This window comes from Lynx canadensis, chromosome A3 (genome assembly GCF_007474595.2).
Source record: "Lynx canadensis isolate LIC74 chromosome A3, mLynCan4.pri.v2, whole genome shotgun sequence".
In the NCBI taxonomy this organism is placed as follows: Eukaryota; Metazoa; Chordata; class Mammalia; order Carnivora; family Felidae; genus Lynx; species Lynx canadensis.
In genome coordinates this window covers 3,317,468-3,344,207 of record NC_044305.1, presented here as the reverse complement: position 1 = coordinate 3,344,207, position 26,740 = coordinate 3,317,468, and the positions used below count along the sequence as shown (strand labels likewise).

At 49.3% G+C, this 26,740-nt stretch overlaps 2 protein-coding genes across 4 annotated transcripts; one reads left to right on the top strand and one right to left on the bottom strand.

Annotated features, from left to right (window-relative positions):
* Positions 1 to 6,350: 6,350 nt before the first annotated feature.
* PPP1R3D (protein phosphatase 1 regulatory subunit 3D) lies at positions 6,351 to 9,997 on the bottom strand. The gene has a single exon (XM_030309270.1). The coding sequence runs from the start codon at positions 9,529 to 9,531 to the stop codon at positions 8,638 to 8,640; it is 894 nt and encodes a 297-aa protein (XP_030165130.1). The 5' UTR covers positions 9,532 to 9,997; the 3' UTR covers positions 6,351 to 8,637.
* Positions 9,998 to 10,033: 36 nt separating this feature from the next.
* Positions 10,034 to 18,314, top strand: FAM217B (family with sequence similarity 217 member B). Of its 3 annotated transcripts, none has more exons than XM_030309268.1 (4): positions 10,034 to 10,139; positions 11,714 to 11,828; positions 11,958 to 12,043; positions 13,912 to 18,314. In XM_030309268.1, the coding sequence occupies exon 4, from the start codon at positions 13,916 to 13,918 to the stop codon at positions 15,023 to 15,025; it is 1,110 nt and encodes a 369-aa protein (XP_030165128.1). In that variant the 5' UTR covers positions 10,034 to 10,139; positions 11,714 to 11,828; positions 11,958 to 12,043; positions 13,912 to 13,915; the 3' UTR covers positions 15,026 to 18,314. The 3 variants fall into 3 exon arrangements, with proteins under 3 accessions (XP_030165128.1, XP_030165129.1, XP_030165127.1); XM_030309269.2 differs by lacking the exon at positions 10,034 to 10,139 and adding an exon at positions 10,294 to 10,785; XM_030309267.1 differs by lacking the exon at positions 10,034 to 10,139 and having other exon boundaries at positions 10,857 to 11,828.
* The last annotated feature ends 8,426 nt before the right edge of the window (positions 18,315 to 26,740 follow it).

The following is a 26,740-nucleotide window of genomic DNA, read 5'->3' as shown; positions in this document are numbered from 1 at the left end:
AGTTTTGGCAAGGATGTGGAGAAAAAGGAACCTTCCTGCAGTGTTGATCAGAATGCAAACTGGTGCAGCCAGCGTGGAAAACAGTTCCTCAAAAAAGTAAAAATCAGGGTGCCTGGATGGCTCAGTCAGTTGCACACCCAACTTTTGGTTTCAGCTCAGGTCATGATCCCAGGGTTGTGGGATTCAGCCCCACATTAAGCTCCACGCTGAGCATGGAGCCTGTTTGCAATTCTTTTTTTCTCTTTCTCTCTCTCTCCATCCCTCTCCCCCATTCACCCACTCTCTCTCTCCCTTAAGAAAAAAGAAAGGAAGAAAGAAAGAAAAAATAGAACTACCATATGATCCAGTAATTCCAATGCTGGGTAATTACCCAGAGTACGAAAACACTAATTCAAAAAGATCTATGTACTCCTATGTTTAGCAGGATTATTTATAGTAGGAAAATTATGGAAAAAGCCCAAGTGACCATGGATAGATGAACAGATACAGAAGATGTGGTATATATACACATGTATGTATGTGTGTGTATGTATATATGTACATACATATGTATGTAGTAGAATATTACTCAGCCATGAAAAAAAAAAAAAGAAATCTTGCCACTTGCAACAATATGGATGGATCTAGAGGGTATAATGCTAAGTGATGTAAGTCAGAGAAAGACCAATACCATATGATTTCAGTCATATATGGAATTTAAGGAACAAAACAAAGGAAAAAAGAGACAAAAAACAGACTCTTAAATATGGAGAACAAACTAGTGGTTACCAGAGGGAAGGAGAGTGGTGGGATGGGTGAAACAGGTAAAGGGGATCAAGAGTACACATATTGTGGTGAACACTGAGTAACATAGAGAATTGTTGAATCCCTATATTTTATGCCTGAAACCAATGCAACCCTGCACATTAGTTATACTGGAATTTAAAAATTTTTAAATAATATAAAATATAAAGTTAAAGGGAAGAATAATCTTTTTTGATAGTAAAACATATTACAAAGTCACAATTACCAAACAAAAAAACAACAGTGTTAAGAATAGGAAACAAATGGACCAATAAAACAAAACAGAATGCAAATGCACACCCCATGCATATATTGTAAGTTCATGTTTACATAACGCTTCATAAATCAGAGGGAAAAGGTAAACTAGTTGATAACTGGTATTAGGAAAACTGACTTACCACGTGAAAACAAATTAGACCTCTATCTCCCACCATTCACAAAAATAAAGTCTAGATGAATTAACTATCCAATGTAGTAAGTGTTTAAAAACTACTAGAAGGAATACATACAGGAGAATATCCCAATGACCTTGAAATACAGAGGCATCTAAGACACAAAAAGTATAAAGCATAAAAATAGGAGCTTTTTGTACATCACTGTCTCTCTCTTACACACACACACACAATTTTATTAAGGAGCACACAGGAATCTCTATTCATTCAGAATCCAGAACTGGCCCAGCAAGTCCTAGAACCACGAACACATTAATTCTTGTAATTCGCCACCTTCAGGCCCCAGAGAAACACTTTCCTTGCCTATGCCCTTGGAAGAAGGGGACTTTAGTTAATTACACTATTCTGTTTATTTTATATACGTTAGAATCTTCTATTTTAAAAGTTTAAAGGCGTGGGGGGAGGCTAAAACAATGCTGAGAAGGTTGCAGGTTGTGCTGACACTGACACTTTTGTTTCTGCTTTAGAATGGAGGTAGAATTTGAGAAACCTAAGTGCTCAAGTATGAGAAAAGACATTAATTCACTGTCAAATCCTTCTGTTAGCAGAACAAGAATACAGCTGATTCTTGCATAATGAAGAACTGATCCTTAACAGTGCCAAATGCCCATTTTCTTGCTTTTCTTTGCATTTCAACTTGTGGCTCTACAAGTACCAGCAACTCAGTGCACAGCTGCGCATGGTGACTGAGGAACATCTTGTAGTTCTAAGCGATTCATAGTATTCTTTAATTTGTACACATGTAAATCTAGACATAAATTGCACGAGCATAATATGGATTCTATCATAGCAGAGGGCAAGTAAACACTAGAATGATGACTAAGTTTATGTTTATAAAAAATTTAGTAAGATTCAATTATTCAAAAATAATTTCAGCATTATTAAAAGAATTTTAAGATTAATGTTCATTAATAATTTGTATTTTATCTTAATCTTAAGAGAATTTTAATATTTCAAACATTTTTAAGGAAAAATATTTTTATACTATGTCATGTTCTTATGAAAATATTCTCAAATTAGATTTTGAAAGCAATTACATATTGTTTTAATCCTTAAATCATACTGTCCATAAAACACAAAAGTAAAAGTCTTGATTGTAACATATTGGTGATTTATCCGAAATTAAAAATTATGGCATATATAACTTCTGACTTACATAGATCGATATTTTATTACCTATCCAAAATTCACCAGTCCATCACCAAAGATTCAGTTAATCTTTGATATTTTGCCAACATTCAATCATAAAAATAATAGCTTTACACATATTTGTCTATTTTATTGCGATGAAGGTATATCTGTAAAACTGAAGATTAGAACATTTTATTTAACATTTGAAAACTTGGTTAAAAAGTTTAGATACTTAAAATATATTTTAGGGACATCAATTTGTACTCTTTTCCTAGGGCCAGCAACTTTGGGGGCAGGCATGCCTACGTCCTTATTGCTTTTCTGCCTCCACAAATAAAACAATTTGGATTTGAATCTAAAATGTACTTTACGAAGTACTCTTGAGACATGAAATACAGCAAAAATCACTTATGGCCAAGAGGCACAAAAATGCTAACAAGATGGTTTAGTTCCAAGACTACCTTCCTGCAAGATGTCAGCCAAGGAAATCTGCTTAGTATCTACGCAGGCCGATTGAAAGTGAGAAAACTAAACAATCCGGTGACCTGTCCCTCCGTCGCAAGGCCGAATGCCTACTGGCCTCAAGAAAGCCAAAAACTGAGTACCGTTCGTTAAACAAGCCAGACATTTGCAGCTGAGCGATTAAGGCCGACTCTAGAAGGAAACAAAGGGGATACACTCAACTGCCAGAACCAGTGACCCCCTCCTAAAATATCCTTCCGAGGTACCACGCAACAGAACGGGAACACCAAGAGGACGTAAGAAACCCGGCACAGAACACTTTTCACAGAGACTGTGGGGCTGTGTGTCCAAGCAGGCTTTGAACCCCGGTCCACTTAGGGGCAAGACAGAACCAGTGAGGCGATGAATGCGAACACGCAGGCGGACGAGGACGGAGGTTTGAGAAACGACCAGACAACTTGACAAACAGGAGGGGCGTGTACTTTCCCCGCAAAGCTGAACAGACACTTAGCAGCCTGGGATCAACACAAGGTCCCCTCCAGCACCGGCCCGACGGCTCACATTTACAAATGCAAAGAGGAGGCCGACCCCGCCCGAGGGACGGGAGGAAGGGGGGGGGTGCGCCACGGGGGGCGGGGGCGACGGGATGGAGACAAGGGAGGACGAGGAAAGGGGGAGGAGGACGGGGGGGGGTGCCGGAGACCGGGGATACGGGGTGGGGAACGGGGTAGACGGGAGGACAGGGGATAGGGGTGGGGTCGGGTCTGGGAAACGGGAGGACGGGTGCGCGCGGGGGGCCGGGTGGGGGTGACGGGGTGGGCGAGCCGGGGGGGGGGGCCTAAAGGACGGGAGAGGAGCGAGCACCACCTTTCTGAAACGTTAACCCCAACTGTGTCATCAAACCCCCGTGATGGTATTACCATGGAGGCCAGCACGCGCTCCCATTTTATCCGAGCAGGGCAGGCGGCGCTCGGATAGAAGGCCGCACGGGGCACGGAAGGCCAGGGAGGGGAGCACGTTGGCCACGGCGAGCCGGCGCGCGGAAACGGCACCCGTAGATGGAAGCGCGACCAGCCCAGCCCCGCACCCCAGCGGGGAGCGCGGACCACCCCGCCACACCCACGCCAACGGCGGCCAGCACGCCCCCACCGGCGTCCCCCGACAGGCGGCACGCGGACCCGGCGGGGCCCCGCCCAGATCCTCCCGGCCCACACCTGCCACACCCACGCCTGGGCGGCCGGCACGCCCCCACCGGCGTCCCTCGAGGGGTGCAGCGCGGACCCGACCCCGCCCAGCTCCGCCCCGCCCACCTCCTCCCGGCCCACTTCGCGATCTGCGCGAGGCCGGCCCGGCCGGGGTCCGCCTCTCGATCCCGCCACCGCGCCGCCCAAGTCGTTTTCACAACGGCTCCGCCTCAACCGTCGGGAGATGGCCGCCCCACCCCCGCCCCCGCCGCCAGAGGCCGGCCCGGTGCCGCGGTCCTTCTCCACACAGCCCCGCCCATCAGGGTGGCCCGCCGCGGCCCCCGGCTCAACCTGCGGCTGGAGAAGGCCTCCGCGTCGCGCCCACGGAGCCGCCGTTACGGTCGCCGTCCCGCCCCGCGTCTCAGGCCTCAGCACCTCACCTCAGGAGGCCGACGGAGAGCGGGAAGCGTCTGCCCAATCGGCGCCGCCTGCGTGGGGGACCCCGTCCTATCAGCGCGGCACGCAGGCCAGGCTCCGCCCCTCGTGCCCGTCAGCGACGCCGGGGTCGCCTGAGGCGGGGGGGGGGTGCGGGGGGCGCGACTCCTGGCCTTACTGGGTAGGTGGACTGCGGCGCCTAGGCCACGAGCCCTGCCCCTGCCCCGGCCTCGCGGACGCGCCCCAGGAGCCCTGACTTGCCTCTGCAGGATGCCGGTCGGCCCCAGGAGGCTCCCTGGCTATCCACCACCACTCTGGACGTCGACGGCTGGACGGGGCCGCCGAGACCCGGGGTACCAGCCTAACCCGCGAGGGGGGCGAGGGTCCAAATCCCTGGAGGAACACACACTGTGGCCCGCGGACGACCGCAGAGGCAGAGCGGGCGGGTCCCCACTGACTCTCGCGTACTGCCCCTGCTGCTTGACTTTACGGGCCGGCCACCTGCTCCACCCGGCCACGCCCCCGGAGGTCACGCCCTGAAGACCACGCCCCCTGGCGCCCCGCCCCGCCCCGCCCCGCCCCCATCTTCATTTCCTAGAAGCAGGAGGTGCCAGGTTCTGCTGTCCTCATTAGCCAAACCCCACACTCCTGAGGGACACCAGGCCCAGGCCATCTAGGGGAGATACTGGGCACAATCATCGACAATATATTCCAGGCTTTTAGAACATTTCCGTTTGAAGTGTCAGTTTAAACGATAAGATCAATGGATGCTTGGTGTTTAAAAACATGCATGGATACATGGATACAGCAGACAAGCACTTCAAAATTTAAACTACTGATTTCTCATCTTGCCACTTTTTAGTAGAGAGAAAAAAATAATTGTCCTTTCTATTGTTTCATGTGTCTGGAAAGCAGAAGGATTGTTTAGTAATACCACATGGAAGATCAAAGCAGATCAACTTAATCTTACTTGAATTGTTTTTAAATGGGTTTTTAGAATGTGGTGTTAGATGGAAAAACCTCATCAATCAATCACAATTGGACTTTCAGTTAAATTTAACAAGCACTTATTGGGAACACCCCATCACAGGGCAGAGCAGGTGGATTCTGGTATAGGTTTGAATACTGACTTTGCTCCTTACCAGCTGTGGGTCTTTTGAAGAATTAAGCCTCTCTGAGCTTCATTCTCATCAGCTAAGAAAATAGGGACATTATCTACCTGGTAATTTTCAGAGTCTAATGAAATCAATACATGCAGTAGCTATCACTGTGGGCAAGCCAGTGAGAATGAGTGAGTGCACAATAAATGTCACAGTTTCCTTCCCCTACGTGCCAGGCTCTGCACCGGGTGAGGGAAGGCAGATACACACTCATCACTCCATACACAGGATTCAGTAAGCACTGAAAGAACAGTAGAGTAACTATCCCATACCCTACATTCCCTTAGAGCTTTCTTCCTATGTTAGCATCGACCTGGCATAAAGATTGTATCTCACGGGGCGCCTGAGTGGCTCAGTCGGTTGGGCGACCGACTTCGGCTCAGGTCATGATCTCACGGCTTGTGAGTTCGCGCTCCGAATCAGGCTCTGTGCGGACAGCTCGGAGCCTGGAGCCTGCTTCTGATTATGTGTCTCCTTCTCTCTCTGCCCCTCCCCCACTCATGCTCTGTCTCTCTCTCTCAGAAACAAACATTAAAAAAATTAAAAAAAAACCCTGTATCTCAGTTTCTCAAAGACATACACAACTGTGCTTAAGCTGAGGTACAATCACAATTCTTTTTTGGTAAGGCCCTAAATTTGATAGTGCTTTAGGAAGGACAACACATATATGAAATGATTTAAACAAACAAGAAGTTTCTCAAGTCTTTTTTCTGTATTAGACCACAAGAAAAACACTCATCAGATAACAATGTATGCACATACTTTAATATTTAGGCTTGAGTGAAATCATCTTAAGTGACATTAAAATATGTTTGGGGAGACAACCCCACAATTGCACAATCCACTGCAAAATTTTAACATGTAAGCACTATAACTGTGTTAGGGTCTGAAAGTTCTCCTTCAGCTGAACTTTTATCAACTCCTGAATCAACTAGGCAGGTATATGTAAGTTTTTAAATTTTTAAATGTTGATTTTTTTAAAGGCACGTTGAGGTTCTCTTAATATCGAAGACAAAACATTTACTTTATATTCCGTGACCAGAACCTTTTTGGCAAGTGACTGTCACATGGATAAGATTCTTACATGCCTTTACACAACAATACATTTGGCAGCTCTAACTCTTACACCTGAATACTCTGGGCAATTGTCTTGCATTCTGGGCTGGGGCCAACGACACAGCAGCCAAGGCTCTCACAGGCTTGCTGACCTAATTGGACAGTTTATTAAACAGCAGGAAATGGAACCAGGCTTCTGTCTCTCTTGCATATCAATGTAGTGCACAGTGCTAATAGCCAAAGGTTGTTCAATTTAATTACAATACCTTAAATCAAAATTCAGTGTTGTTATTATCAAAAGGTACCAAAGAACGCCATCCCTCTTCTTGGAATTTCAGAAACCCAGAAGTTGCAGTTATAAAAACAAGTTGGTTAAAAGGCAAAACACATCTTTTACATATTGATTTGATAAATGTCAGTAAGTATTCAACAATTTAGAGTGAACTTATTGGTGACAGCTATCACAGATTCACCCCACCGGTTTCAGCTGTATCAGAACCAAACGTCACAAGCTGGAGACCCTGTTCATATTAGCTGGGTTTTCACACCCTCAGTGCTGGCATCTGCTGTCAGAAACCACCACTCAGCACCAAAAGAAATGATCAGCGCCTTGCTGGGTGTTTGAAGTCATTGTGGCATTCGGCAGGGGACAATGGCCTTGACTTCTTGGAGATTTAAAAAACAAAACAAAGAAGACAAAGCATTTAACAGTTTAAAAACTAGGGGGGGGGGGGAGCCCAGACGGATGTTAGAAACTCTATCTGAAGGCACAAGGATGTTAGAAACTCTATCTGAATAAAGTTGGCAGATAGCTGATAAAACTGGGCATATATAAATACAACTTAAAACGATTAAAAAGTATAAATGTTTGTGATTTTTTTCCTCTAGGGCTCTGGCTATTGATGAAAACACCTTCTAGTTCCACTTGGTAACCTGACTTCTGAAAGATGACTGCTGGGAATTTTCTGACACTTAAGCAGACATAAAAAAGAGTCACCTTAATCATCAAAAAGGTAATTGCAAAGGGCATTGTTGCCTGAAATTACTCTATAGAGCTGCCTGGAAATTGAAATAACTTAAGGCAGAATTTCTTAAAATGTTTAGGTAGTCTCAAACCTAAACAGAATGGCCTGATCACATGCAGATACAGAACTGTCAAACACGAAGAAGGGAAACTCACAAAGAGAGAAGAGAGACTCCAAGAGAAGGGGCTGTTTGGCTAGTTTAGAAGTTAAGCTTTTCCCTCTTCCTTGGCTCTTCCTTTCCTCTTCCACGGCCTAACCAGGGCAGCCTGAACTCCCAGGAATGGTTGTATGATGACTGATGAGGCATAAATTTCTTGCCTATTAATAGTTTCCCACTGTTAGAGGTCTACAGGCTTTGGCAAGCAAACCTAGTCTCAGGTTTTCCTTGTCCCAGGGCAGAAATGCCTCAAGGAACCACGGTGGGAGTCACACCATGCGTTCTGTTTACAATGGGCACAAACACACCAGACTGACTTATTCTTTAGCTTGTTAAACCCAGAATGTTCCTGAGAAGGCATCCAGTAAGGGTAAAATGTTCCAACATCACAATGATAATAAATAACAGCTACGTTTACAGAGACCCAATCAGGACACATGCACAAGCCGCAGGCCTTTCCAAAAAAAAAAAACCAACTGACCCCACGCGGACCGTCGCCGGAGGGGCCAACGCTGCCATGCATCTCTCCCCCCCCCCAGCACCCTCCCCCCACCCCGGACGTGACACTACTCGGCCGTCTGGCCACCTGAGGCTACTTTTTGAGACCTAGCGACACAGGCAGTTCAAGTAGAAGATGGGAAGGGCCACTTCCCAGGGATCCTGCAGCGGGAAAGGAGGTCAGAAGACTCAGGCGGGGGGGGGGGGGGGGGGGGGCGTGTGAGGAAGCGTCGCCGCCTGGCCCGGAGTGCCCAGCGCGGGAACCACTGCGGGGCGGCCTTAGAGGGGACTCGCTCAGATGAAGTGGATCCAGCTCTCTTCGCACTCCCCGCGAGGCATGTGCAGCGCGTGGTTGCGGCACGTGAGGCTGTAGTCTCGGCCGTGGTTGTTGTCCCAGTACTCGGCGCCGGCCACTCGGTAGCGGAGCGCGAAGTGCACGCGCGAGCCGAGCTCCAGCAGGAAGGGAGGCACCGGGAAGCCGAAGGCGAAGACATCCTCTGTGCCCGCTGCGCCCGCGGGCCCGCGCCACCTGGCCACCGCCTCGTGCGCGCTGCGCCAGTCTGAGAAGGTGTAGCGCACCGCCACCTGCTTCTCGAAGGCCACGTTGCGCACGCGCACCGTGCCGCTGATGCCCAGGTCCGAGCAGGTGACGCGCTCCAGACAGACGAGCTGCCGCCCCAGGCGCTCGCCGAAGTCCGCGGCCTCGACGGGCGGCGGGAAGTCGGGCACCAGGCACTGCAGGGTGAACTCCAGGTCCTGGCTGCTGCAGCACAGGTCCGAGTTGATGGCGAGGCGCGACAGCACGTGCAGCGGCACCGACGGGTCTTCGCCCGCGTTGAACACCTTGACCTGCGCCAGCTCCAGGCCCAGCGCGTCGGCGAAGCGCACGCGGAGCTGTCGGCTGCAGCCCGGCCGGCAGGCGGCTCCCGGCGCGCCCCCGGCCTTCTGGCGGCGCTCGGGCGAGCTGGGCAGCGAGCGCGCCCGCCGCAGGATGATGGGCCGAAGCGGGGGGTCGCAGCCGGACGGCTCCGGAGGTGGCGGCGGCGCGCGGCCCGGGCTCCCGGGGGGCCTGCAGGGCCGTGGCTCCCGGGCGGTGCCGCCGTCCAGGTCTGAGAGGCAGCTGAGGCTCCGCGGGGCGGGCTTCCGGGGCCCCGGGACCGGCGTCGCCGGGCCGAGACCTCCGGACATGGCCCGGCCAGCCGTCGGGCTACGGGGAGGGGGAAACGAGGGGCGGCCTCCGGACCCCGCGCCCCCTACCTCGGGGTCCCCGCCGGGCCGGAACGGCAGCGTGCAGGGAGCGTCTGGGGCGGGCTGCGCTCTCCCCTCGCCCGCCACCGCGCCCCCCGAGTCCTGGCGCGGGTCTTCCGCCTCCGGCAGCGAGAAAGGAGCTCGTCTGCAGACACAGGAGTGCTTTTTCTCCAGGGGAGAGGAGGTTTTTCCGGGCGCCCCCGGGAGCGCGGGGTGGCGCCTCCCTTTGGCCGCCTCGGAGCTTCTCGGGGGCGGGGGTGGGGGGGAAGGCTGCGTCCGTGGAGCCGCCCCTCCCGCCTTCCCCGCCCGCTGCGTTACTTACATGGCTGCAACTTGTCGGGGCGCAACTTCCCGGCGAGCCTGCGCCCCGCCCCTCGTGACGCCGCCGCGCGCCCGCCCCGCCGGTGGGGCGCAGCCCCGGAGCCCGCCGTGCCGCGCGCCGCCGCCTCCCCGGCCCTGCCGCAGCGCGCCGCAGTCCGACCTCCGCGCCCGGCGCCGGGAAGGCCGGCGGACGGCCTCGTCACGTGTCCTCGGCGACCGCGGAACAGGTCTGATCCGTTTCTGTCTGCGTCTGCCCGGCCCCTGCGCCTATCGACCGCAGATCTGTGTCTGCACAAGCGGAGGACGAGGAAGATGCATGCGGCGGGCCCTTGGATTTCTGGGTTACTGGGGGTGGGGTGGGGGGTGAAGGCAAAATGTGGCCTCCCCGGGAGCTGGTCCCCGGGCCAATTTGAAGTCTCTGGGCTAGCCAGCTCTTTGGACGTGTGCACTGCAACGCAACCTGGAACCCCGTCCGGATCCAGGGAGCCTCGCTGCGTAGAGGACAGGCGACCTGACCACACATCACCCACAATGCTTTGCCGCCCAGACGGCCGGCCGGCCAGTTCCCTGGAGGGTGGGGAGGGGCGGTGCTGCCTCTGTCCGTCTCCTGGCGCCTAGCCTGAGAGGAAGATGCGGGAAGGCGAGTTAATGCCCTGTGATGAATTATGCAGCTGCCCTTAGTCAGCCGCTGGCGCTTGGGAAGCAGTTTTGTAGCCAGTCTCAGACTTGTAGCTTTGTTCCAATGCAAGCCTGAACCATCAGGGAACCCGGGAGCTTGCTTTCTGCATCTTAGGACCCTACAAGCGTTCCTTTCCTGTGTCACTCAGTAACGTGCCCAGAAAACGCTGCCGCTTATGGTGCAGAGCATGCCAGGTGAAATGAAGCGGGGGAAAAGGTGGAAGGGCACGTTCCCGACAGCAGTCTGGGGCCAGGCGTTGTAGAGGGGCCCTTTTCGCTGTCCCGAGGGAGAAAGCAGAAGGAAAACCAAACTATTGAAGGAGGGCTGGTAAAGGGAAGAACCTTTTCTACATCTCAGATGAACCCAGCCTGTTGATTGTGATAGAAGTCATTAACTGCGAGAGCCTGAAAAGGCACACATACTTATGAAAAGTAATACAGCAGAATTTCAGGAGGACAAAAGAGTCTTCTATAATCCCACCTTTTTTCTGTTTTACAGAGGCAGGGGATATTATGAAAGACAATATTCACTTTGAAATCAGGGCACTTTTTGTAGGCCACCCACTGAAAATCAGGGAAAGCAGCAGCATTCTCTATGTGAGTCAACAGAGATAGCATTATGTGCACAGAGATAGCATTATGTGATAGGTATTACTAGATTGACAATCTTTTACTGGATTGATGTGATCGAAAAGGCAGGAGGATTAAAGGGAGCTTCCCTAATAGTTTTAGTTCTATGAGAGCAGGGATATGTGCATTTTCTAGGCTCTCCTGTAATTGTTGAATGAATGAATGAGTGGACATGGGAGATTGGAGTAATACCTGACCTTAATTAGCCCTGCAAATTTCCTGAAGGTGTTATTTCCGAGGAGACTCTGTGTGTATGTGAGGAGAGAGAGAAGGATTCCATTGGCAGCATTTATAGTGGTCTGATTTTGTATCTAATATCCACCGTGAAAAATAAACAAGCAAAAAAGATGAAACTATAAACAGAAGGCAATACCCCCCACCAACATTTCAATACTATGCAAATATTTCAAAACAAACAAGTGAAAACCAGCCCAGTACTGGTGGCAGAGCCGTTTGCAATCCATACTTACCTACCATGTTCTGTTACTTCTAGTTCCGGTGGCCTGGAGGAGTCCTTTCCAAATATAAGAGGAATAAAGAAGTCACTTCCCCAGCTGTCATCATCTGCCAACAGATTGAGCAAGAATATTTCAAGCACTACAGAAAAGGTGATGTAAATTTTGAGGGGAAATCTTACTTAGATTTGTTTTGCTGTTTTGTTTGGTGTGTGTGTGTGTGTGTGTGTATGTGTGTGTGTGTGTGTTCATGGTATTTATTACTGCATGTCTGTTTTTTAGACAGTCCATCAAACCCTAGATGATGATCAGCCATGTGATTTTTTCAAGAAAGGGAATCGGGTGAATCAGTGTCATCAGAAAAGCAGGTAAATAATTTTAATTGCTTTCTCTTGCAAATGGCATGTTATATCAGTGCTCCAGACCGAATATGTGTGGCTGGAAAAAAAAGTAATGTCTGTGGATACGAAATATGTACTTACGTTTTTGACCCATCAGAAATGAGTGGGCAAAGTGGTTTTAAACAGTACCAGTTAGTAAAAATTCCAGAGGCCATAATTCTGCCACTGTTAGCAGAATCTATAATTTTAGGTAAGCCCCTTAATCATCCTTCTATGCGTGCTTCCTTTTTTATAAAACGGATATTGATAATAACTTTTATTGATATACACTGACAGAGTAAACAGAAGTTATAACGGTTTTGGTTATGAGTTCTAAGTAATGACAATTCCTTTATTCATTTTTCTAATATATATTAAGCACGTGTTAGCTATTGCACATGATTCAACACCCTCCATATTTATTAAAAAAAGTAACACATTTTCAAACAATTGCTTAGTGTGGCAGAAACCACTGGACAGGTGACCTCTGAGCTTTCCAGAAGGCCTGTTTACTGCCCATTTTCTTTTACCCTACCTGACTTAATGTTCCTGAGAAGCATTATGAATCCTAGTGAGAGGCTGTGTGTTGGGTAAAAAGAAAAGAAAGTATTTTCCACTCTGATATGAGATCCTGCCTGGGAATAAATCACCTCCGGGGGAATTGCAGCCGTGCTGGTAATGCACACAGACTCCGTCATTCCCATTTCCTGCCATTCACAAGGGAGCATGAGTCCTATGTTTTTCATTCATATGGTGTTTTAAGGCACCATACAATTTTTTCTCTCTCATTTTAAATACGGTTTTTCTGAGTGCACTTCCTATTTGAAAACACATGAATAAGCTTTCGATGTGAGGTACAGGTTATATATGCTACACTCTTTCATGTTAAGAGTTTATTTATTTATTATTGGGCCCACCTGGGTGGCTCGGTCAGTCGAGCGGCGGACTTCAGCTCAGGTCATGGATCTCACAGTTTGTGAGTTCGAGCCCTACATCGGGCTCTCGGGCTCTCTGCTGTCAGCACACAGTCTGCTATGAATCCTGTCCCTCTTCCTCGCTGACCCTCCCCTACTCACTTTCTCTGGCTCTCGAAAATAAATAAAAACATTTCTTAAAAAGGTTTTATTATTTATTTATTTTGAGAGAGAGAGTGAAAGGGGGGAGAGGAGCAAAGGGAGAGAGAGAGAGAGAGAGAGAGAGAGAGAATCTCCAGCAGACTCCACGCTGCAGGGCTCAGTCCCACGACCCTGGGATCATGACCTGAGCTGAAATCAAGAGCGGGTTGCTCAACTACCTGAGCCACCCAGGTGCCCCTTTCATGTTAAGATTTTAGGTGGTTCAGGCTCAGAATCACCACCAATCAGTGACTAAGTTCTATACAACTTGCATTTTACACCTTGGTTACTTTTCGTTGAAAATAGGCTCGTCAAAGAAAGCTGTGGCTTTTACTTGTCACTGTTGTTAAACACTGTTCATCATTAACAGAACAGATTGAGAGTTTACAACAGATTTTCTCCAAACTGGTGGGGTTTGTTTGTTTGTTTGTTTGTTTGTTTTGGAATATACACGACTGGTCTAAAATTACAAGCACTTTAAGAACTGTCAGTGTTTTTCCTAAAGGGATCTGGTATCAGACAAAATCCATGCATCCACTCTGGGCACCTGTGTCCTGTCACGTTTCTTGAGTGGCGTCCTGTGTGCCCAGTTGCTCTGTGAGCACCACCGGCTGGTCAGGGGCCATGCGGGCCTTCCTGGGGACAACCGAAACGCCACTGGCGGGTGCCTATTGTCTGTTTAATCACCGGCAGGCCAGGTCTTGTCCAATGAACTAAGAATTACAGTTTTATCTCTCACAGCAATATGAATGCTGGCCCATCTTGGAATAAAGCACAACGTTCAAAAAACTCTTCAGGAAAAAGGCAGAGTAAATCCCAGGCACCCCAGGTGTCCCCCCATCTGCCTGTGGACAGACTCAGAGAAAGCGTTTCCCCGGAAGGCAAACCCAAAAGGAGCCCCCTGGACCCCAGGTGTCGGGGCGCCTCGGGGAACGAGCTGTTTCTCGACCTTCAGTGCATGAAAATCATGAAGGAGGGCGCAGACGAGGACGAGGACAGCGCCAGCGACTTGTCGGACTCGGAGAGAGTCCCGGTGCCGCCTTCCGCGCTCGCGCCCCCGGAGCTGCACCTGCGAGCGGAGGAGATCGATGCCGCCGACCCGGATCCGGACCCCGACCCGCGGGGCACGCAGACCACCTACCGCTACGCGGACTTCCTCCCGGCCCCGTTCAGCTCCTGGGACCTCCGCGACCTGGCCGTGCCACCGGGCGCCGAGCCCAGGCCAGCGGCTCAGGGCGGCGCTGCGGGGCTGCTCGCCAGGTACATCGACAGGCTGCTCCAGCTCGAGTGGCTGCAGATGCAGACCGTGCAGGGTGAGAAGGGGAAGGGCGCCAAGGCCAGGCCTCCCACCGCCCCCGGCATGGCGGGGGCTCTGAAAAGCCCAGGCAGAAGCAAGCTGGTGGTCAGCGCGCCCGCCAGGCCTCACCAAGAGGGGGCTCCCAAGCCAGGCGCTTCCCGAAGGAGAGACCTGCACCTCGAGGAAGCCCGTCCATCCTATTACGCCTTTGACACCCCCCGCAAAGCTGTCCACGTGGCGCGGAGTGGGGGACCAAGTTCGCAGAAGCCAGCCTTGGAGGGCAGGACAGAGGAGCAGAAAAAGAAATGGAGTAAGAGCCCCAGGCCGCAGCGCCGGGACCTGCCCTGCAGTGACAGCGGCCCCCGCGCGGACAGCGGCGGTGGCGGTGCTTCGGCGCAGGCGGTGACCACCCCGGACTCCTGCGGGGCCCCCAGAGCGCAAGCTCACGGGAACCTGAAGAAGAAGGGCAGTGCCAGCACCTGCTCTCAGGCCACCATATCCAGTGAGAAGAAATTGAAAACCAATGGAGTAAAGCAAAGCACATACAGGTTCAAATAATAACTGAAATAACGAATTGCAAAGACCCGCGGATACCTAAACATGAGAGCTCTGGCACAAGTCACGATACGGTGCATTTTAGGACATTTTATGATGACTGACATGTAAGTCGTTGACTGGCCCTTTAAGTGCATCCCCACCCTTACCCCAGCCACACTGGGCTTATTGCCAAACAAAGGTGTCTTTCAAGAAGCCTTTCTTTGTCTTGACTGTCTTAAGCAAGTGAGAGCCCTTTTGAGGAAAATTTAACCAAGATCTGTGCCATATAAAGAAAATGACAGGGAAAGAGAGGTCTGAACTGGAAACAGCGGCCAGCCCACAACATAAGGCAGGCGGTAACGTTCAGCCCCCCCACTTGCAGTGCGCCTGCGTGTAGAAAGCGCATACGTACTGCTTTGAACCCTTGTGGGATCTGAAACGTTTGAGATCGAGTTCTTGGCGTCCTCCTCATGAGCTGTCCAAACAGAAGTTGTGTCCACTTCAGCCCGAGGAGAAGCTTCAGCTCTTTCTCAAGTTTGGGAGCATCTCTTTTGAGCAAAGTTATGTATCACTAAGCTGCTTGCTCTTTCTAGACCGTGGAATCTAGCACTTTCACAGTTGTTGTTTTTTCTTTAAAGTATTTTAAATGTCGAGGTGGTGGGGAAGTCCGCCTTTGGAGTCTTTGTATTTGCGGTTAAAGTGGTGCCAAGACTTTGTCCGGCTTAAGTTAGCGGGTCTCGGCAGGACCGCTACTGTTTGGTGGGAGATAAACATGAACTTTTTGGCACCCTAGTGTTTCTGTATGCATGTGCATACATGCAGTGCATGTATGGCTTCTGGAAGAAGGTGCACAGAAAAACCACCTTTTTAGAGTTTGTACATGAAAGGCCTACAATCAGACACACACAGAGGCACATGTGACTGTCACAGTCATTCCATTACTGATTTGGATATCCTGCTGTCTATAGTCAGTATAAGGATCTGTTTTACTTTGCAAGAGCAGGATTTTACCACCTTGCTTCGGGGCACAGGAGTGAGGACACATTTCAGGATGGAGAGGGGCAATTGGATAGGAATGATAGGGATTACTGAGTGTCTTCTTAACATCCTTAGCTGGTCCCTGGCTCCCTGGCTCTCCTAGATCCTAGATGCTGCTTATTTAACTGTCCTTAAGTGATGCCTGCTTGTCCATACACTTGTGCTGTGACACAAGTCACATACAGATTCAATTCTGTTGCTACTGTGAATATCTTTAAAACCTTCGGTTGACTGCTGGATGTCCAGTATGTTTTGATGACTATAGCTGATTTTATGTCTTTAAATGATCACTCTCTTTGTTTTCATACACATGGGTTTCAATTTTTTCACCTTTGGGGCAAACTAAAAACTTGGCTCTTTTCATTTGAAAATGCATACCGGCCTGCAGGCTCCGTGGACCCTGCCATCCAAGCGCCATCTAAGATGCTTTAAGTTAATAAATAGCCTAAGGACAAGATGCATTTGTAAATAAAAAAATCATGGGCAGAAGTTCAATATTAAGGTGCCATTTTAAAATCTGACTTTGATAACGTTAAACAACATACACACATTTTCAAGGTCATTTTTTTCTTCCAAGAGTTTATGTCTAGAGTTTTACGGATTCCCTGTTAGAGTCTTTATCTTTCACAGCACCCTATGGGAGAAAGCATGATCTTCACACGAAGATCTCGTACCTTCCTTTGGATGTGAACAAAGACGTGCATCCAGCAGGCATGCCTTCCCGAGTTCTCGGTGACGCCGTCACTTCCATACCCGGTGTCCGTGTTGTAACTTGAAAACAGCGCTGATCTTCACCTTTTTGTGCTTCCTGAGTGGCACCCCGTGTGTCCTGCACCCTACCTGCTGCTCGTGAGTGCACACGGACTGGTCCTTTATACACGGCTGGTACTGCACCTCGTGCACAATCCTTTCTCTACTCAGATTTTTACACAGCTCTTGATAACATTTCAGGGCCGATAAATCTCTGTAAGCACGTTATACGCACATATATATACTCCTGTTACCGATACTACGGGGTTTAGGCTGCGTCGCTGCCTTCTCTGGTGATGCTCCCTTTGGGTACTCTTGGACACCCCCCAGGGCGAGGCTGTCGGGCTTCTTTGCCTCGCGTGTGTCGGAGCGAACCTGATTAAGAAATTTACAGGTGGCACCTGAGATGTTCCATTTGTTCCTTGCTCTTTGACTTGAAGTCAGTTGCCTAATTTGGGGAATAGTTATAATGTCTGTCACCTGTTGAGACCATTTTAAAAGGCTGTGAAAGTGACTTTGCCTGTTTACTTTTTTGCCTCAGGTTGATGCTTTATTTTAACCAGTATTCTTGCAACGGGATCGGGGCTCCTGATGAACCGCATAGGTTCACTGCAGAACGTAAGCACAATTTGAATTCTGTGATTTCTAGTATACATCCCCAGCACAGCCTCCTTTTGTAAACGCTGCAGACAGGAGTGTGGCCATTTTCACGCAGATGGCCCTGGCAAGTGGGAGTCGGGACCTCCTCTGGCTGGTCCGGTCGCAGCCACCGAGTGTCCTGCTAGTCTGGGGACATGAGTCGTTCATTCAGCATTCAGAGAAGTGCCTCTCATTTCTGGGGAATTGTTTACATCCATGTTATGCTTCAACCAATTAAAATGATGCAAGGTAAAAAAAAAAAAATGTAGAGAATGTAAGAAGAATTAATTGCTTCCGGCTCAGAACCAGTGGAAAATGTAAAAACATACAAAAACAAACTGCAAAAATATATCAGTATTAGTACAGTTATTTAGATTGAGACTACTTCTCAAATCTTCAATGGCTCGATTGGCCAACGGTTCGTAAGTGACTGGGCACTTACGAGGGCAGGGTGGGTGCCCCGTGTCAGCAAAGATCGGGGGACGTGGTTGATCTCATGGCAGCTACGGGCTCAAGGGAGGAAGGTTTGGAGTGGTTCTTAAGCTATTAGGTTAGTTTCCGGAGAAACGGAAGAATCTTTACCTTTCATGCTTTAAATATTGCCTAAGTTCTCTTTATGCTCACCTACTTGAGTGGTTAAAAATATAAAACTCTAGGTAGGTGGTAGTGGATTTCACGGTAACAGAGAAGCAGTATTTATTATGCATTCACGTGCACATACAGAGCTCCGTTTCAAATGGCCTGACTCTGTGGGGCATGTTTGTTATTTGCTGTTATAATTATCGTATGCTTGGTTTTGTACATAATAATACAGAGCGCGTGCAAGTTTTTGTGAGTCTGGATTTCTTTCCTTGAGATCAATTAAACAGTAGGAGATATTGTCTGCCTTTTTTGGATATGGTTTTGTTTCGCTTTTCGTGCAGTTCTCTTCCCGTTTGTCTCTTTTCTCCCGGATCACCTCACAGAACCACAGGGGAGGGGACTCTGCCCCAATCCTTTCTTAATACTGAGCAACGTATGTGACAACATGACCTGAGAACCACTGCCGGTGTGTTTTTGAGTCCCTCTTCCTCTTATACCCCCAGAAGGTGCTGAACGCTTAGGGAACCGGGATGGAAATTCAGTAAAAGTAAAATGGCATGTGACAGAAGGGGCTCACATTTAGTTTGCACGTCTAGGACTGAGCGCCTGCTGTCCCAAGGAGGGCACCTGGGTGTCGCAGACATTCCGAAAGGCCCTTTGCTCCTTCATCTAAACTCTTTGCTCCTTCTTCTAAATTCATATCTGGCAAGGAGGTGCATTCTTTTGAGTCTACCGAATAGTGGTATTTAGAAAAAAAATTTTTAACATTTATTTTTGAGACACAGAGACAGAGTGTGAGCAGGGGAGGGGCAGAGAGAGGGGGAGACACAGAATCCGAAGCAAGTTCCAGGCTCCAAGCTGTCAGCACAGAGCCTGACATGGGGCTTGAACTCATGACCTGAGCCGAAGTCAGATGCTTCGACTAAGCCACCCAGTCGCCCCCAAATCGTGGTGGTTTAAAAAATAATTTTGGGGGTGTTAAGAATTCAACTGAGAAAATTTTATCGATCTTACTGGCTTTATTTAATGATGCATGAGTCAGGCAGCATCCCATCCAGCAGATGGAAAGGAGCCCCAAGGGACGTCCAAAAGGGAAGGACTTTTATAGGCAGAAGGGAGTGGGCACAAGGAAATTGTACAAGGTCACTTTCACTTCTGGGGTGGCCAAGGTCTTACCAGGCGGATGGCCTCACTAGTGCTGATCACATGACTCCTGACTATCTGGTTTAAGATCCTGCTCTGGGAGAGGCAAGACTGTGAGTAAAGCTGGGTTCAGTGACGGGCCGGTAGGCTTGTTGTCCGGGGGTTTAAAAATAAATTTTTGGTAGTTTGAAAATTAACCACGGTGGAAGTTTTAAGTCATAAATTTGTACATAAGATGATAGATTGTTTTTGGATGGTGCTGTGTTATTATCCACAAGGTAGCAACTTAACCTCTAGACCTAACCTAAAACAACCTCAGTCTGCCATCTCCCTGTTTGATTGCTTTAACACCTTAAAACAACTATATCAAGTGTAGAATAATGCTCAATGAAATAACATGGATGAATAATTTGTAAAAATCTTCCTAGAGACCCTGTTTCAAAAAATAGGCCTCAAATAGCCCTGTCCTCAGCGGTTTGATATGTAAGGAATTAACTCTGATAACGCTGGGAAAATATAAGTGGGATTTTAAAAATGGAATAGTCATGAATACAGTTGTCCTCGTGTGAATGATACTTTAGAGGAAGCCAGTGTACGTTTCTCTGTACATTACATTCAACCAGAGCCGTCTCATGCCGTGCTACCCAAGCTTGTGAGCCCCACCTCAGACCTGCTGCACGTGAAGGAGTTCAGCACACGCCACCCCAAAACGTGACACTCTGGCCAACTGACTGCCTTGAGCCAAAGGCACTTGAGAAACAGCAACTCAAAGGAAAACACTCTTCCCTTTCTTTTTCTTCAAAGCAGGAGATGAAATTCCTATATGAAAGACATCCTCCCTGCGCCAGAAAGGAAGTAATGTGCTTCTCATCGGGGATGAGAGGCTGAGGCCAAGAGGACTCTACATGCATTTTGTTTGTTAAAATGACCCTTATCTGGGGCGCCTGGGTGGCTCAGTCGGCTGAGCATCTGACTTCGGCTCAGGTCGTGATCTCGCGTTTCTTGGGTTTGAGCCCCACGTCGGGCTCTGTGCTGACGACTCAGAGCCTGGAGCCTGCTTCGTGGATTATGTATCTCTCTAGCTCTCCCCCACTTGCCCTCAGTCTCTCTGTCTTTCTCGCTCCCTCCTCTTCCTTAGTCTCCCCACATGGCTCCCTCTGTCCAACCTAATACCAAAGCAGGTAACCGTGGCCATTTCTTTGGGTCTTTGTTCCTTAGGAAGTCTGCATCATGGAAAACTTGTATTCTAGAATTTGCATGCTTTTGTCCCGCTGATCTGTCTTCTGTCAACTTAATTCTCAGGACCAGCCAAACAGAACCCTAAGAGGGTACAAGGGGAGCCGTGTTTGCAGCCCCAAAATACACCTCTTTGACATAAGGATGATTTTAGGCTCCTTATATTTAAGAAACAGCATACACATAGGAAAAGCTCTGAGAACTGAGAAGTTACCCTTTTGTAAGAGACACGTGGGGGAGATCTCCATCTGTGAGGGTGCCTCCCTTTTGTACCAGGAAGAGGATAAGGAAATCTCTAGAAACACTTATCAACTCTTATCTCGTTAAGGCCTGGACTTACATCTGCAAAACAGCCTCGGCCATTTATTGTACTTTTCCTAGTAACCTCATATATGCGCCCCCCCCCATCCCCACCCCTCGTATCTTTTGTTTTTTGGTGGAGGTGACATTGAAGGTGACAACGCGAGGCATTTCAAGGACTCTCCATTTCCTGGGTCTCTCCCACGTATGCAGGAGGCATACGTGTTATTAAACTTCTGTTTGTGTTCCTCTGTTAATCTGTCTGCGTCCAGAGGTCTCCGTCAAGAACCTAGCTGGGTAGAAGTAAACTAATTTTTCGTCTCCTGTGAAGGTAAGGGTAACATTTTACCTCCCCAACAGAATCAAAGTCTGCATCTGAACAAGATCCTTGGCAGGTAATGTTTGACAAAACTCACATTCGTGGCACTTAAACATCTGCAAGTTTGAGGGGCGCCTGGGTGGCTCAGTTGGTTAAGCGTCTGAGTTCAGCTCAGGTCATGATCTCACGGTCCGTGAACTTGTGTCCAGCTGTGTGCAGCCTGCTTCGGATTCTGTGTCTCCCTCCCTCTCTCTTCCCCTCCCCAGCTCATTCTCTGTCTCTCTCTCCTTCAAAAATAAACATTAAAAAACAAAAGTCTGAAACGACTGTTTTGACCACACGCCCCTGGCTGGACCCCCTGCACTCTGGCCACACTAACAAGTGTGTCTGCTTATCTGTATCCTATTTTCTCCGGAGCTTACAAGCCCTCTGCTATCTCTTTGCCCAAGAACAGGTCATTAAGTGGCTTGATTTATGGCCTCTGATAACCTGTGGGGCAAGCGAGTGCCAAGGAACTGAGGTTTCTCAGAATATGTCCACCTTGAACACACTTCTACTTTCAGGCACTTCCACTTTTATTTATTTATTTTAAAGAGTGTGAACATTTTATTTTTATTTAGAGAGAGAGAGAGAGAGCGGGGGAGGGCAGAAAGGGCAGAGAGAGAGAGAGATAGAGAGAGAGAGAGAGAATCCCAAGCAGGCTCTGCACTGTCAGCACGGAGCCCGATGCGGGGCCCGAACTCACGGACTGAGATCATGACCTGAGCTGAAGTCAACAGACGCTCAACCGACTAAGCCACCCAGGTGCCCCTACACTTCTGCTTTTAAACTCAGGAGCGAGAACCTCACCGTGCCCTCAGCTCGCCTTCCCACTGCCTTCATCATGCTGGCCACGTTTACAAGACTCACTGCCGCCTGTCACCAAGCTTTTCCTCTGAAACCCTGTCTCGCAACATTCCCACCCCAGCACAGTAAGGAGAAGGAAAAGGAAGGCTTTGCTTTTGTCCCATGTTGCTCAGTTTTCTAAATACTGGAATGAAATGCTTTTTACTTATAGGTCTCACACAATAAATGAGCTGAATGGTCTCCCAAGTTTAGTTGAAGATGTTCTAATTAAAGGAAGTATGTCTTTTTCCCTCAGCAGGACAGTTTTGATGTGGGAGGAGATTAAATAGCCCCAAAGTTCTCTCTTCTTTCCCGAAAAAGCATAAAAATATTTATATACATAAATCACTGAAAAAAAAGCTCAGTGCGTCTGCTATCAATATAATTAGTATAAAACATACTTGCAGAAAGCGAGAAGCACTTCAATCTGTTGTATTTGGCAGTGTTTCTAAGCACCCCCACCCTTTCATCTACAATTACTAGTTGAACAAATAGGGGCAAGAAATTTCTCCAAGGAAATGTTCTGGCCAGCTCTTGGTGGCTGACAAAATACGAAAACGTAAGGACCACGCTTTCTCATCAGCCAGCCTACGTGACTACGAAAGCATCAACACAGGACAGACAAAAATGTCTCGGTCCCTTACAGCAAATCAGGAAATACAAATGACGAATAATTTTATTCTCACGTGAAGTCTACCCTTCACTCCCACACATGGCAGGTATCGGGGTACAGTGTTAGATACACAATATTAGACTGTAGGCTCAGAGTACGCTTAGCCATAAGTTGCATTTTTCTTTTTTTTTTTTCAACTTTTTTTATTTATTTTTGGGACAGAGAGAGACAGAGCATGAACGGGGGAGGGGCAGAGAGAGAGGGAGACACAGAATCGGAAACAGGCTCCAGGCTCCGAGCCATCAGCCCAGAACCTGACACGGGGCTCGAACTCACGGACCGCGAGATCGTGACCTGGCTGAAGTCGGACGCTTAACCGACTGCGCCACCCAGGCGCCCCATAAGTTGCATTTTTCAATGCAGGAGTCAAATTCGCTTTTCTGATATTTTCCCCCCAACATCGTGTTATAAAAATCTTCAAACATACAGAGAAGTCGAAAGACCCGTACAGCGAACACCTAATGCTCACTGTGTAGATGCCACAGCTCACAGCTCGTTCCCTGCCTCGTGCCCCCACCCCGCCCCGCACCCACCCACCTGCCTCCTCCGAGCACCTGCCGCCCTCCAGTTTCCACCTGCCTCTGGTCGCTCACCGGTGCGCCCGCATCACTGTTCTGTGTTTTGGTGAGCAGTGGTCATTCTTTGTGGCAGGCCTGGGCTGGGGAACCAGTTCCCATGACTGGGGACACAGCCTTTCCCTTGGGTTTTTGTTACTGTTCTATTTCGTTCCTTAACTCTACTTGAGACTATTCCAAGACTCGTGACTTTGGAGAAACAGGACCTTGAATTGAGAATCCTTTGACGGGAAAATAAATTTTATACAAGGGGACATACATGGAGAAGTCCCAACCAAGGGAAAGCCTAACCAGGAGCCATGTAATTTGTTCTGAATCTGAGTTTTACCTATTTATTTTTGAGAGAGAGAGAGAGAGAGAGAGAGAGGGAATCCCAAGCAGATTCCACACTCAGAGAGGAGCCCGACTCGAGGCTTGATCCCAGGACTCTGGGATCATGACCTGAGCCGAAATCAAGAGTCAGATGCTCAACCGACTGAGCCCCCCAGGTGCCCCTGAATCTGACTTTGAAGCAGGCTGTTTGACTCCCTCAGCTCCTGTGGGCACTCTTCCCCAGGCTCCCCAGCGTGGGGGCATCTGCCTCCCGGTTAGCAGGTGAGCGGTCGGGGGTGGGCGTGGGGGCTCGGCCTGCTCTTCTCCAACCTCCCTTCCGGCAGAGAGAGGAGGGCCTCCTCCACTCCCTCCCTCTCCTAGGCCCTGCATCCTCCAGCACAGACAGGGGACACTGAGGCAGAAGCAGTCGTGTTTCCTCTTTCACAGACCTCCCTCCACACTTTCACCGAGGCTGGTTCGCCTCTGGGCAGAAGGTGTCCACACGTCACACACCAGACCCGTCTCCACCTGTCCGCAGAGCAGCCCCCTCAGGGGGCAGGAAGAAGGCTCCCGCCCCACTGTTTTCCTCTGTTGACATTTACTTGACCGCGTGGGAGAGTCCGCCTCCTGGCACGCCAGATGGAGAGCATTTTCCCGTGCCCTCTCTAGGGCCCGATGTCAGCCACACTTCTCATCTCCTCAGCCGGGCACAGGGCCTGGTCAGCCACACCCCCGTCCGAGCAGAGCCGGGACGGGGCGCCAGGCCCTCGGCCTTACCGTCACCCCCGCCCATTCCCAGTGACGCCACTCACTGGGAAAACCGCACCCACTGATTTCCAGAGATGGAAAGAAAGCTTCCCATCCCTCCCCGGTTGAGGCAAGCGGAAGGCAGCCGACCCCCCTGCCCCGTGACCCCTCATATCCACAGGACCAGTCCTGCCGTCATCTTTTAGAGTCCTGAAGCGTCTGGTCTTGGTTGTTGGGGTCTCTTTTTAGAATGTAGTGAATGTAACACTTCCTTGTCTTCAGTTCGGGGTCCTACTCACCAGTTCCTGGGCAAGTACACAGCTTCCGTGCCACGTGCTTCTCTCTGCAAAGACGGAGAAGGGATACGTTTAAGTTGCCGTCACTAAGTACCCTGAAAATGAAGGCTGGCGGGTGCGGGAACCCTAACTGACATGGATAATTCAAGATGAAATTAATCCTTAGCAGCTCTCGTGGTGTGCTTATCATTATAATGAATGCTGAGGGGTGTCTGGGTGCCTCAGTCGTTTAAGCGGCCCACTTTGGCCCAGGTCATGATCTCGAGGTTCGTGGGTTCGAGCCCCGAGTCAGGCTCTGTGCTGACAGCTCGGAACCTGCTTCTGGGGCTCCTGGATGGCTCAGTCGGCTAAGCGTCTGACTTTGGCTCATGTCATGATCTCACGGAACCTGCTTCAGATCCTCTGTCCCTCTCTCTCTCTGCCCACCCCCTCCCCCAAATAAATATTTAAAATATTTTTTTAAAATGCTGAGAACTTGTGCCGTGAACACCCCTTGAACACCCCAAGGTGAGACCGTGAAGTCCAGGTAATTCGTTGTGGCTCACTCCTTCCTTTTCGCCCTCCCACACCATTTATCTTTCAACCACATTTCATTCAACTGTGTACGTGGATCTGGGAGCTGCCACCTTGTGGCTTCAAAGCATTAGTGCACTTGTGAGGGCACAGGAACCCTGGACAGTCTTCTCTGCAATCAGACGCTCACGACGAAAGGGAACTGACACCTTCTAGTTCTGACTCACGGGGGACGTGTGGCAGGCGAAGCCCAGCGTCTCTCAACCCAAATGAGAGAAGGGACGCCTTACAGGAAACTGGCATCTTGCTCAGTTATTTTTAAATGTTTGAGGATGTTGAAAATGTGGCTGTTTCTAATACATTAAAATACCCGTTTCTTTCAACTGAAAACAAATGTGAAAGTAGAATCCATCATCATCATTCCCCAGCCCCTCCCCAGATACCTGGAGGTCAGCACACTGTCTTTCCGGCTCTATATTATCTCCCTCAGCATTATTCCAGCAAAGGGGTGCCCAGCTTGCAACTTCTGTTTCTCCCCCAAATGTTCCACGTGGTTTAGCTTACCTGGTCTAGAAATTCTGAATTAGGGATTCTAACGTAAGCAAAATTTCAGTAGAACAAACGGAATAAAAATACCCACTTTGAAAATAAGCATGAAGTCGTAAATTCGAGAATCATTATTCTGTTTCTGTTTATGCACGGGAGGTATTTACAGACCTTCAAATTGCATTTGTTACTGTGTTTAATGATAAACTAATTTGGATTAAGGTAACAAACTACTCACAGTATAATGCTCAGCAGCATCTCACAGAACCATGAATGGGCGGGAAGAAAGGCTACCTTCTCCACTCGCTAAAGAACGGTTCGCTATTTTAAAGGTGTTGGGGTACCAAGCTACTAGTACCCACAGTACTAGTGATCGGGTGAACGGAGCTCCGAGTTCATCTAAAACTCAATCATTGCAACCTGAAGTGCGGATTGGGTAGAATCCTTGCCTGCGCTTTTTTTCTGGTAGTTTAGTGCAAAACCCCCCAGGTTGGCACAGAGCCCCTGCCCGCAGGGCGCCTCTCTTTATCTCTTCCTCCTCCAATCCTAAAGTCACAGAGTCAGCTAAGCCTAGCAGAGACTTCGGTAGAAAAGGTCCGCACGCCGCGGAGCCCGGAGACACGGTTGGGATAAATAAAGATGATTGGTGCTTCGGAAAGTGGACGGTGTCTGCGTTTTTCTCCCCGCTTCACAAGGTTATTCTTTCTCGGAGTCCCTTGGCACTGCTTCTGTTTCAAAGCACAGGCGCTGTAGGAAACGGTCGTTGAAATATCCTGCTTCAGAAAGAGGTCACTCCGCTTGGAGGACATTCCGCTTGGAACTAAAGTCAAACAAACCAACCACAGGTGCCGGTGTCATGTTCCTCGAGCTGATCTAATCCCCCGGGGTCGGGCCCCAGCCGGGCTTCTGTGCCCGTGACCCAGCAGGCAACTATGTGTGTGAGGCAGGGCAGTTTTATTCCCCTCCACTCCCTTCCCGGGAACTGGATTGTCATCATGAGGTTAAAGCTTAAGGCTCAGCCCAGCCGCTCGCCGTGATAAATAGAGGAGGAGCGAGAGGAGATGAGGGTTTCTGGGACAAAGTGCCCCCAGAGCGGTCGGAGGACCAGGCTGAGGAGGAAGTGATCGGGGATCAGAGGCTCGGGGGGGACCTGTGGTCGCCTGCGTGCACCCCCACTCGGAC

Bases quoted from the DNA above. Each gene is read 5' to 3' on its own strand.
- PPP1R3D (XM_030309270.1), bottom strand. From the start codon at position 9,531: ATGTCCGGAGGTCTCGGCCCGGCGACGCCGGTCCCGGGGCCCCGGAAG.
- FAM217B (XM_030309267.1), top strand. From the start codon at position 11,616: ATGCAAATATTTCAAAACAAACAAGTGAAAACCAGCCCAGTACTGGTG. The intron at 11,829-11,957 runs GTGATGTAAATT...TCTGTTTTTTAG, and splicing joins TTTCAAGCACTACAGAAAAG to ACAGTCCATCAAACCCTAGA. The intron at 12,044-13,911 runs GTAAATAATTTT...TATCTCTCACAG, and splicing joins CAGTGTCATCAGAAAAGCAG to CAATATGAATGCTGGCCCAT.